The sequence below is a fragment of the Anguilla rostrata genome, chromosome 10, assembly GCF_018555375.3.
Source record: "Anguilla rostrata isolate EN2019 chromosome 10, ASM1855537v3, whole genome shotgun sequence".
Taxonomy (NCBI): Eukaryota; Metazoa; Chordata; class Actinopteri; order Anguilliformes; family Anguillidae; genus Anguilla; species Anguilla rostrata.
The window spans coordinates 7,295,888-7,308,585 of record NC_057942.1 but is presented as its reverse complement, the minus strand read 5'-3'; the positions used below and the strand labels follow the sequence as shown (position 1 = coordinate 7,308,585).

The 12,698-nt window shown below is 49.9% G+C and overlaps 1 protein-coding gene across 13 annotated transcripts in view; it reads right to left on the bottom strand.

Annotated features, from left to right (window-relative positions):
• The window catches only part of arvcfb (ARVCF delta catenin family member b), a 206,854-nt gene that overhangs the window by 58,675 nt on the left and 135,481 nt on the right, over nucleotides 1–12,698 (bottom strand). For 11 of the 13 annotated variants that reach the window (XM_064353729.1, XM_064353735.1, XM_064353734.1 and 8 more), the window contains 3 exons: nucleotides 11,200–11,358; nucleotides 9,315–9,335; nucleotides 2,853–3,523 (listed from right to left, as the gene is read on the bottom strand). In XM_064353729.1, coding sequence (XP_064209799.1) covers nucleotides 2,853–3,523; nucleotides 9,315–9,335; nucleotides 11,200–11,358 — 851 coding nt within the window. The remainder of the gene's footprint in view (nucleotides 1–2,852; nucleotides 3,524–9,314; nucleotides 9,336–11,199; nucleotides 11,359–12,698) is intronic. The other 2 variants (XM_064353732.1, XM_064353733.1) reach the window with 1 other exon arrangement.

Genomic DNA, 12,698 nt, shown 5'->3' with positions numbered 1-12,698 from the left:
TCAGCGTTATTTCCACTGCTGGTCTGGCAGCCACCCAGGGTGTGTGTGTGTGTGTGTGTGTGTGTGTGTGTGTGTGTGTGTGTGTGTGTGTGTGAGAGAGAGAGTGGTGTGTGTGTGTGTGTGTGTGTGTGTGTGTGGAGAGAAGTGGTGTGGTGTGTGTTGTGTGTGTGTGTGTGTGTGAGAGAAGTGGTGTGTGTGTGTGTGTGTGTGTGTGTGTGTGTGTTGTGTGTGTGTGTGTGTGTTGTGTGGTGTGTGTGTGTGTGTGTAGAGAAGTGTGTGTGTGTGTGTGTGTGTGTGTGGTGTGGGAGTGGTGGTGTGTTTGTGGTGTGTCGGAAAGCCACCACGGCTCTGTTGTTGTGGTGTGGTATAGTATGTGTGGTGTGTGATGTGTGTGTATGCAGTGTGTGTGATGGTGTGTGAGTGTGATGTGTGGTGTGTGTGTGTGCAGTGTGTGTGATGTGTGATGTGTGTGTGTGTGTGTGGTGTGTGTGATGTGTGTGTATGCAGTGTGTGTGATGTGTGTGTGATGTGTGTGATGTGTGTGTATGCAGTGTGTGTGATGTGTGTGTGATGTGTGATGTGTGTGGTGTGTGTGTGTGTGTGTGTGGTGTGTGTGTGATGTGTGTGTATGCAGTGTGTGTGATGTGTGTGTGATGTGTGATGTGTGGTGTGTGTGTATATGTATGTGTGGTGTGTGTGATGTGTGTGTATGCAGTGTGTGTGATGTGTGTGTGATGTGTGGTGTGTGTGTATATGTATGTGTGATGTGTGATGTGTGTGTGTATGCAGTGTGGTGTGTGTGGTGTGTGTGTATATGTAGCCCGCGTGACTCAGCGAAGCTCAGCCCCTCTCTCTCCCTCTCCTTTCCACACTTGCGGTGACTCACTCCCAGCAGGCCGTGCGTCTGCCCGCCGAACCCCAGCCTTGATTAAAGGCAGCCGTTGCCACGGCGCTAATCCGCGCCATCCCGTCCCGTGTGACACCAGCCTCATCTGCGCCAAGGTGATAGCACAGCTGTGATTGGCTGACGCGTTTCTTGTAGGAAGAGCGCATATTATTTTTACTGCTTTGACATTCAGATTGAGATGTGGGGTGCACTTCACGCTGTCTTGGTACGATAAACCGACCCCCCCGACCCCAAGCCCCCCCCCCAGCACCCCACGTACAAGCCCCCGTAGAAATGGGGGGGGAAGACTATTTTAGTGTCCGTGAGGACGGGAAATTTGTGTGACCGGTGCGTGATCACCTGATGGGTGACGAGACTCCTCCACCAGTTCTGAAACTGATCAGTTTCACTCAAGACAATGACGTTGACCTAATTGTGTTGGTCTCCATGAACCCACAAACCAAGCACTGGGCGCCCCCACTATTGAATTTGGTTTCTCCCAAAATTTTCCCCCACACAGCGAGGTTCTCCACGCCTCCATCACCCTCTGTGTGTAGTTGCGGGGGGTTTTAGGCCTGGGGGGGTCGGCTTTAAAGAAAACCGAGACGAATTACGTGCAAAAACGCGTTATGCGAATGCATTTGATCAGACCTACCGAATCACGCTCGGATGAAAGCGCACGGCTCATAGTGTGAGACTCGCCTAACAGACGACGTGGAGGTCGTTTCCAAACCCCGCTCTGTCGGCAGAGAGCTCTTAATCCCCCGCCACAACTCCCGAGTCTTTTTTGAAAAAGAGCGGGAAAATCACAGGAAAAAATGGCCGCCTCTGACAGCTCCCCCTCCTCCCCAAAATCTACATTCTGTCCGAGTCACCTTCACGCCGTGGCCCTCCTCCAGCTGAATACCAACGCCTCTCTCCCTCTCTCTTTCTCTCTCGCTCGGTTCATAAGAAGTACAGAAAACTTCAATAAATCCGTCCGTCACAGCTCAGCGGTCAGAGTGAAAAGCCCTTTAAAGCTCGCTAACGCTGTGCTTCACAGGAGAAAAAAAACGTCTGCCCCAATTACGCACTTCTGCGACACTTCTTTTTATTTTTATTTTTTTCCCCCGCCTGCTGCATATTCAAGGCCAAATGTTAACAAGGGCTACAGTCGTGGTGTTGAATATAAAGAAAACAACAAAAAAAGGAACAAAAAAATAAAAGACAGCGAAGGAGAAGAAAGGATGGCAGCTGACTGGACAGCGGACGGCCGCTTCTCCCTCCTCCGCCAGGCGTTTTTTTTTGGCGGGTCGTCGGCGGGCAGATGGCGGGCCGCGTGTCGGGGGCGAGGGCCCTCCCTTTGTGGGGGGGGCGGGAGGGGGGGGGTCGCTCAGGGGGACGGCCTCTGGAACTTGGCGAGGAAAAGGGAACCTCAAAAGCGTGTCTTTTTTTATCCCCCCCCCCCTGACAGCGACACATGTTCGCATGTCGCCCGCATTTAAAACGCCCCACTGCGCCCCAATGCGCCCCTCCTCCCTCTCTCCTTTTACCCTTCCGTCGCCGGACATGCTGCCCCGTCACTTTCTACCGCCCAAACGTGCGCTATAAATACACAGCATCTCAGGAGAGCGTGAGGATGAGATCTATAAACGATGCAGCTTCCATTGTCTGTGCTTCCTAAACAGATGACACGAGTGCGTCGGAGAGGTCGGCAAAAACCTACGATAAAACACCCGACCGAGCAAATCTGGGAAAAAGTGAAAAATGTGCCCTGACCCCGCTAAATGTGATAAAGCTACTTATGGTCTTACAAAACAGTGTGAAAAGAATGAGCATTAAACACAAAAACAATGGAGAGAATTAGCCGGAGAATTAGCCAGAGAATTAGACAAAGACTTCAACGAAGGATAAGAAGCAGAACTACCCAAAGAATTAGCCAGAGAATTAGCCAGAGAAAAAAAAAAAACCAGGGGCAAGCGCTCACCTGACTCGGGGGACGTCTCTGATTGGCTCGCGCAGGGGCCTGCCCCGGTCGGCGGCGGCCAGGACGCGGCGGTTGGCGGTGGAGTAGTCCGGCTCCAGGTCGTAGGGCTCCTCGTCCTCGGGCCCTAGGCTGCGCCGGTCGTCCTCCAGGCCGTAGGGCTCGGGCTGGAAGCGCTCGGGCTGCGAGCGGTTGAGGTCCACGCCGCCCAGCACGCCCACCTGCGGCTGCGCCACGTGCCCGTAGTCGTCCTTGCGGATGGCGGGCAGCGTGTAGCTGTTCTCCGGCCGGTAGCTGTTGGCGGGCATGTAGGGGTAGCGTGGCCGGTAGCCCACGCCGCGCGACAGGCTGCCGTAGTTGTCGGTCATGTCGCCGTAGCCGTCGTGGACGCCGACGCCGCCGACGCCGCCGTAGTGGCGGTACTGGCCCTCGGGCGTGTCCCCGTAGGAGGAGTCGACGCCTCCGCCGCCGCCGTAGGAGTTGTTGAAGGAGCGGCCGAGGGTGGAGGTGGCCTGCGGGGTGATGTAGCGGTCGCCGTTCTTCAGGTAGCGGCGGTCGATGGAGTCCGTGTAGCTGCCCATGGGGGAGGAGCCGTCGGGCAGGGGCAGGCCGTCGGGCCCCAGGGGCACCTGCCGAACCGTTCGCGTGGTCACCGTCTTCACCATCTTGGTGACCTGCGTTGGGGGGGAGGGAGGAGGGGGGGGCAGGAAGAACAGGGGAGGTCAGAGAGAGAAAACGGGTGGTTTTCAAGTTGTGCGAACCGTGATAGCCATGACAACCAATACAGGCCAAAAAAAGCAAGCAATTGTTGCAGATCAGATCAGGCCAGACCAGAACATACCACAAGCAGCAAAAACAACCAAAACTCAACCAGAACCCAACCAAAACACAACCAAAACTGAACCAAAGCCCAACAAGAACCCAACCAAAACAGAAGCAAAACCCCAACCAACCCTGCCAAATCCCAACCAAGCAGGCCAAAGTGTGATTCGCCAAGAAATGGTAACATGGAAAACGTGCCTTTTTTGTGTTTTTTTTTGTTGTTCCACTGTATGAAAAGCGTACATTCACAAACCTTAAGATAGCGAACACGGGCGCGAGTCATGCATGAGTGGGGCAGCCATGATCTATGAAACAGGAACCCAAACGCAGGGCCACACTCTCATACCCTCATAAAGAATAATAAAACGGGAGAGGAGCGGGAGCGGTGTTCGGATTAAAGGCGGGTTTTCTCTCCGAACGAGCCCCCGGTCTTTCTCCCCGTCGTGCTGAGAAGCTGTCAGGAGGAAGGTGCCAGTCTGCTTAATGATGCCGTACCCCCCCCCCTCAGCTCATTACCACGGCGACTGCTCACCGCTCAACGGCTACACTTAGGACCGAATTCACACCTCGGGGAAGAGACGGACCAACAGGCCATTACCACGGCCGACCGTGAGGGGAACAGTTGCCACGGCAGCACGGAGGCAGTGTGTGTGCGTGTTTGTGTGTACGTTTGAGTGTGGGTGTGGGTGGGGGCTCCCCCCCCTTACTCGCTTGTCAAACAGAGCAGAACTCTGCCCTGAAATTCCAGCTCAGGGAGCGGATCTAGACTGGGATGTAGGGGTTGTTACGCCATCACCATATCTGTCACTGGAACACCCTCTCCTGACCTGCCCATCATCAACAAATCAGCGTCAGATCCCTGTGGGACGACACGGGAGTAAAATGGCCGCCTGTCGCAGGGTGGGGTGTCACACTTCCCAGGCCCGATACCCAACGCACACAGAGCCCAATTTCCCACCCGCTGAATCGTCCTCGGCGGTAATTGGCTACTTTGTCCGCATCCAGAAGTTCCTCTTGAGAAACTAATGAGGCTGATGAAAATTCATCACGGCACGAGAGAAAGACCCCGAGTTTCCCGGCTGCCTCTGGTCTGTCGCGAGCCTCGTTGCATTGAAAGCCTCAAGTGGCCTTGTCTCCATTTGTGTTGTGAAGACTTAAACATTTCCTTTCTGCACGATAGGACCTTACAGTGCTTAGTCATTATTTATTAACTAAGCTGTCTAATTTGCCCAAAAATTCTAATTCTACATGTTGAACTTGATGGCGCCAACAGGTAGAAGAGCTGCGTCCCTCGCTAGCTTAATTAACTCACTGACAGAGCAGCCCCCGCAGTTGCGATGGCTTACCACTAGAGGCTCTGGGGGGAAAAAAAGGATAGTTGCCTCAGTCAATAACGGTGTCTTGCTCAGGTCTTGTTTTCATTACTGTCTGTTCATTTTAATGAGGTCTTCCTTCTCCGGCGAGTGCAAGCGGAAAAAAAAAAAATCTTACCGAATAAGATTTTAATGAAGTAACAAAACAGAAAAACAAACAAAAAAAAAAAACAATTTGGGTTATTCATAAAAAATAAAAAAAAACTGCCACTGGCATCTCGTCTCGTCTTGTCATGCTACAGAAGTTTCATTAAAGTTGTGTCTTGGATGATTACGGCGACGGTGTCAGCTCGAGATGTTTCCGTCCTCTTCGCGGGACGTTAACGAGCAGGTAACAGCATCTAAAGGAGCCGAGCATGTAAAGACTGGATAATTCATAATACAGAAGTCTGGGGGGGGGGGGGGGGGGGGGCACCGACAACATGTCAAAGGCGTCTTTCGAGCGGTAGATTAAATATGATGTAGCGGCTGCCGCTCGATATGGGCCTGCAACACTCGCATAATCGCGGGGGAGTTCAAGGAAGCCGAAATTCTCCACCGCAGACCTCGATATTTTAAGAGACGACGCGGTAAGAAGAACCACCTAAAACATTTGGGGAAACTTATGTACGGAGTAACGGCTTCTTTTTGAATCACATTCAATTCAGAGCAACTTCGCTGAAAATTAAAAATTTGAGGGTGCACTGTACCAGCAGACACTGTAACCAGAGTGTCTTCTGTCTGTGTGTAGGAATTCCTGTGCAGTAGCTGAACAGGAAAGGCACACTGCACTGCATTAAAAGCACACCAGGTGAAATCCACTCACTTTGATGAGGTGGCAGTAAACACCCCACCTGTTTCCCCCAAACCCCCCCCCCCCCACCCCCCACCCCCCTTCATGAATCACCATGACGACAGCGCGTAAAAGCGAGGTGGTTTCTATGATACCGTGAGGATAAAAATTCTACGGTAAAAAAAAATAAAAAATGTTTACGAATCGGAAAAAGCACTGGCAGTGACTTTTATAAATAATACCTCTGGGGGACAACATTTTTACTCAATTAAAAACTTGATTAAAAAGGCATTCATAGATTAGAAAAATAATTAAAGCTCACACCATCCTACCGGGGGGTAAGAGTAAGTTTAGGTTCTTGAGTTATCAGAAAGGGTTTTAGGTTTGTTAGTAATCATACATGGTGCAGACTAGCTCTTATTGCAGCCAGGTAGTTGGATGTATTATGTGTTGAATTATCGCAGAGCCCTTCCAGAAGTGTTTTCACAGATGTCGGACTTCTGTTCGAGCTTCGGCTGGCTCTCCCAGGAGACGAGGGGGAATCCTGTTCACTCCAACTATGCGAAAGGTCAATTTGCTCAGTCTTTTCATTCAAAACTCGGCACACCTGAGGACAGCTTTTCATTTCTGTCAGCGTTAACCATGACTGGGGCGAGCGAGCTGTAGGTACTGAGCAACGCGTGAGGAGAGAGAGAATTAATTCTCCCTTTCTCGGCATGAAGGTTGAAATGACCGTTGCTTCTGTGAAATTGGTAGAAGTTCCGCCTTAACGAAGCAAACTTTAGCCAAACGGCCAGATAACGGCAGGCTGGGTTATCAGTCTGCCCTGAACGCCGCCTTTGATTCATATTCGGTATGACAGCGATAATGCAGTACAGACTTCCCTGGCACCTCTCTCTCTCTCTCTTTCTCTTTGTGTGTCTCTCTCTCTCTCTCTCTGACCATACAATCCGGTGCTGCCTGTACACCGCTTGGAATGCCATCTAAGGAAGGAAAGGTAGGTTGTGGGGTGGGGGGGGGCGCATTTTTGGCATGAATCATAACCTGACCCTCGTGCTACTGGCTAATTTCCTGAGCTGTTGATCCTGCACGCAACCAGCCTACCTTGTTGCATCAGGAAATTCCTTCTCCCTGCGTGTGCGTGTGTGTGTGTGTGTGTGTGTGTGTGCGCGTGTGGTTTCAAACGCGCTTTGATCATCAGGCCAATCCCGATAAGGGAAAAGGCTCCAGAAGTCGGCCCTTAAACGGAAGAGGAGCGTCAGGTTTTATCCGAAACCGGTGCAGGCAGCCCAAAAACAGGCAGCCAGTCCGTCCCGTCAGTGGTTCTGTTTCAGGAAACCAGACCTTCGGTGCCAAACTCTACGACTATAACGAGAGATGCCTGTGGTGGGGAGGCAAACGCGGGGCCAGGCGCAGCAACTGTTAGACCGTTAAAAGGGGGGCGAGAGCGAGCGGGCGTGGCGGCCAGGCTATTTTTTTCTTTTTTTACGGCCCAGTAAGAGTTTCACGATCTCTGCGGCGCTTCTGTGTTATGGGGATGCCAGCTGTGCGTTAGCGAGGTCGTGGCACTCAGGCAAGGCGGGGTAGGGGGGGGGGAGGGGGGCACAGGGAGTTGGATTTACGGGGTCTATCTCCGACGGGGTGGGCGTGGCGGGTGACGACTCCACCTGCCGCTCGGGCGCGGCCGCCGGGAGGTAGGTGCGGCGGGTTACGGTTTTGACCAACCTGGTTACCTATGGGTCGGGAGGACAGGCAGGGAAACAGGTGAACGACAGAGGAAAACCAGCGAAAGCAAACGGGAGCGTTTCTTATATTGCATGGGAGTGCACGGTCCTGAGGCACAGAGAAAAGCCCTTTCATGTCTTGCCAAGCTCCGCCCTCTAGCTGCTAGTTTCCAAGGCTACAGTTCTTCGAGGCCTGTAATAGGGCTCCGGTCTTCTTCCTGTTCTTGAGCCCTCGGTAGGCAATCAGGCTGATCACCACACTTATTAAAGCGTATTAAGGCCTTTCAATTCCAATTGATATTCCCCAACCAACCTCATTCATTTAAATTCACAATACAAGGCAGAATGGCCCTTCAAATCAATACGCTGCCTTTCGCTAGAATGTACCGCTTTTTACGTGCACCCAAACGGAACTGGGAGATGAAGGAGATGAAGCTCGATTCTGGAGAGGAGGGGGTGGGCTTCTTCCTTTTTTTTTTTTACCGGGCACAAAGACACAACGCTTAAATGGCTGATTCAGAGCTTTAGCGTCTAGATTACATGTAAACAACAGCCACTCGGAATAAGTCGAGGGCCGCTATTAAGTTGTTTTGCAACGGTAGCAGCAACAGGAAATGATCAAAGCCTTGCGTCACGTTATCCGATAAGCAGCAGGACAGAGAGAAACGGAAAGGAAAACACACTCGCTCCATCCTTCCGCCTTCTGAAGTCGCATTAAGCATGTTTTGAAGAAAATAAACTACCAATTAATAGTTACTCTCCACAAAAACAATACATAAATGATAGGACAGCAAGATTAAAATCTTTTTTAAAAAACGAACTCGTGTGTCATGCGCGGCATAAGACGTTCACCATCAATTAAGCCAAAGGGTCATCATAATTTTATTCCAAATACAGACCGAAATTAATCTCCCGCTTTTTAAAATTACTTTTATCCCGTCTGTCCTGCAAGCATCACGCCCTCATTCTGATCCTTGATTATGTATCATTTTCCCTATTTTAAAAATCCTTGTTGTAAATGGGCTCTGTGACTGAATGTCCTCTTCTTTATACACCGCAGCGCGACAGAGAGATTAAATGTGCATTTTCATTACCGCCGGAGAGCTTCGTGTCACGCCAGCTCTATTCAGCAGTGCCCGGGGGGTAAGACCGCCGCGAGTTCCGCCGGAGTGCCGCGTTCGTACGGCTCATAGGGAAAACCGTCTGTTGCAGATCTCGCTTGCATTTTGGGCACAACGCGAGCTCGGACCGTACATGAAAAATAGAGCGATTTTTCATGTCTTATGTTTCAGGTCCAGGTTAAGTTTAGCAAATGCGCATCTCCTTCTCAACTTTGAGAAGCAAAGAAAATGCATCAGGCACATGTATTAGCTGATTCAGTCATTTTTGTGGCAATCATATAACCATGATTTTTCACAGACTAAATGATCTGCATGAGCAAAAACATTATTATTTTTATTTATTTATTTTGAAAAAGCAAACATTCCTTTTTTACCATGTAGACCTGGAAAGCTGGGAAATCGGTGAGGACTGCACGAGTAGGCTATTAACGATAACTCCGCCAGCACCACAAACGGCGCGGGTTGCCGGAATAACGCAGGGAAATATCTTTTTTGGCGGAAATGTGGAATCCCGACAGCAATGCTTAAATTCACTGGCCGTGGCGCGGATGTGGGGCGTGGCGCGGAGTGTAGCGCATTCGCAGTGGAATGGACACACGGAAACGCATGGCGCGGTGAGTTAAAAGAGAGGAGCGAGAGAAAGTTCCACTCACCTTTACGTTAGCTGACACATCCTTATCAAGAAACGATAAACAGAGCAGGGTAAAATAAAAAAAAATGGATTCAATAAATAACACACGAATACAAAACAAGGAGGAAAACAGGCCATTCCGCAACACTTAAATGTAAAATAAAAGAGCAGAGGACAACAACGTGTTATTCAGGTTTCATAACTTCGACAACTGCAATCCGGGAACACGGGGTTAAACAAGACGAGGTTAAATGGCACATTCTATAAGAGAGGGGTTGAGGGGAAATCGTGAAATCTGACATACCCATTAGGAGCTCCCATTCTTTTCACGTTTTCCGTGTACGATAAGATTGGGGGCTCGTTATCAGAACAGTAAGACTCGTGCAGGACGCCCACGTGCCGAACTTTCTAGTTTGCAAACACTCAAACATCGTATTCAAAAAGCAAAAAAATTACTCTCCCATTTTCAAGTTTATCCCGTTTATCCATTTATGCTTAGCAAACTCCTTTTTTTCTCTCGGGTGACTTGCATAGAGGGCATATACATTATTCATTTATAAAATTGGATATATACTGAAGTAATCTCAGGTGTTCACACTGTGTTCATTCAATAGTACAGCAGCGGGGTCTCACCTAGGAAACCATGCGGCTTACCCATCCAATTACAGCCCTCCACGCTGGACCACCTTGAATGAGGTGGTGCTGATGAACCCAATTGAAATCCCACGGACTAATGTCTGAACCTTTCTACGCCCCAAATTGCACAAACTGAAAAGTGAAATGGAAACTTAGCATTATAATTGAACTTCTGAGGTTTCCATCTACCCCCAAGTCCCCCCACCTTTCCAGTACTCAGCCTCCATTTCTTATCTGTATTGAGCTATTTATGAGTTCAGACTCCCCCCCTCCCCCCAAGAGCGTATCACTCAGAAAAAGAAAGGATTTATATATACACGCATTCTAGAACTGAAGAAACTAAACTAATAACTAGAACAGATGTTCATAGGTATATTAGGAAAATCAATTTTTTTTTTTTAAATTAATGATGGACAGTTTGCCAGTCCATCGCAGGGCTGTATAATAATCTCGAGTCTTGGACAGAATGGTTTAGCATTCAGCTCAAAACTCAAGATGTGCACTGTAGTCGTACAGGCTGGTTCACTCCTTTCAGTCTACAGATGATCCAGGACATTGCTCAGTCTTCCAGGTTCCTCACTGCCAGCAGTGTTCACACTCCCAATCAGAACAGAGCGCTAGCCTCGAGCGCTAGCATCGATCAGTTCTTTCCTGTGTTACCTCTCACAGTGTACACGTATCGAGGGTATGCAATCTTTTCTCGTGATACAAAAAGGAAATTAGGGTCAAATCCCCTCTACCAGAAATGTTCTTAAAGCAGTTTTGTGAAAAAAAGAAGCAGAAATGAACAGTGGAAATCTATAATTAAATAGGCTTGTATGTGTGTGGATAGCATTAGATTTTTCCAATTAACTTGAGAGGGCTGTAAGAACAAGTGCCGACAGAATAAAAAAGCGTATACGTGTACAGATAAAATTAAATATGTCATCTGCAGGAGCCATGGTCGGCTAAGTGATAACCGTGATCTGACCTTTTATATCGGCACACACTTGTAACATTTAACATCGGGGATGGGGGGGTCAATCAGTCGTGGAAACGAACTGAAATTCGATTCATGACTTCTGAAACGCCCAGGATGTCCTTTGGCCACTTTGTAAATTAATGAATTGATTTTTAATTAATTTTCCAACTGGGCCAATATGAAATTGACCCCAATGTGGACATTTCTCACATGGAAACAGAACCCCCCCCCCCTCCCACCCACAAGATTGTGCTCGAGGCTGGATTTAATCTAAGTGCGGCAGAGGCTATGTCGATGCCCGTTCCTCTACCTTGGTTTCTGTGCGACGCGTGGTTCCATCGTCTGAGGTTACCACGGAGACGTGGGAAGTGGGCGTGCCCGGGTCTTCCTCGATGGTGACCGTCTCCTCCACCACCTCCTGTGGCTCCTGCATCATGGCCAGAGACGTCTGGTTACTGGGACTTTGCTCCTGTGGGCCAGAGAGAGAGAGAGGGAGAGAGTCAGGGCTTTGAACCAACAACCAGGCAATGCCACAGAGGAAAAAACCAACAATCAGGAGAGTTAAGGGATTCATCTCATTTCAATTCAGTCAATGTGGGAAATGAAATGAAATTCCATTCACTCAGTTACAACAAAAAAGCAGTTCAGCGTGTCAGCAACCAGAGCACAGAACGATTGCCATTTCAGTTCAGCCATACTGAAATTCAGTTCATGGAAAAATCCTAACGGTGCATTATGGGTAATTTGCCAATTGTGAACTGAATTTCAAACTATTTTCTGAATCGATGGAACTGAAATGGCCCCTGGCCCTTCAAAGAACCCTGCAGGTAGGGGGGTCCAGGTGTGGCACTGGAGTGACCACCACCACCACCAAGGGCCCACAGTCGGCCCAGTTTCAAAGAAACCCATATTCCTTCCCGCGTCCCACTGTGGTATAAACTGCCACCGCTGGGGCCTACAGATCTCTTAGGCAGTTTAACACAAAGCCTTAAGAGATTGCAATCGGCCCAAAGGTTACAACTGCTGAGGTCTGAATGCAGTTAATCCGGTCAAACGGATGTCTGGGCAGCGACTGCTGATTGTATCGCATGGCGAAAAAAACACAAAAAAAAAACAGCGATCTCCTGGAGCCCCCGCCCGACTCCGCTGAGCGTGTGAGAGAGGCGCTCCTCAGAGGGGAAAGACAGGACGTGGTCCGAAAAACAAAACCGAGGCCCTGATTGAGCGAGAGGGTACCTGCCAACTGCGCCCACGCAACCAGAATGAGGAAGGAAGCCAAAAACAACTGTCAATAACCACAAAAACCCACCAAAAAAAAAAAAATCAGACACGAATCTGGGACAGGAAAGCGCTGGGTAAACATGGCCTTTTAGTTCGTCGTGATACCGCGTGGTAATTTAGAGAGAAGTTTGCGCGGCGGCGGCGGCGGCGGCGGCTAACGGGACGCTGATCCGCGGAAACGGGAGAGGGGCCGGTATCTCCCCGTCCGTCCGTCCGCCTTTCAGAAGTCATTGATCAGACCCCTGCCGGGGCCTTCAAAGCGGGAGCGGGACCCCGATCGATCCGCCGCCGTCTCGTTTGCGGACCGTTTCGATCGTTTCGCTTTCGCGTTAGCGGTCGTTCGCGAGCTCTTGGCGCACAGCCCAGTCGCACGGCCTTCGTCCGGGCTTCACGGCTATCCTACGGCATCAAAGTCAAACAAACTTTTCTGCAACCCGGGAGCCCGTCGCTGCTTTAATTCGTCTCCTTGTGTAACTCAACACTGTGAAAATAGGTCGCGAAGAGAACCGAAGATAAAGCGCCACGCTA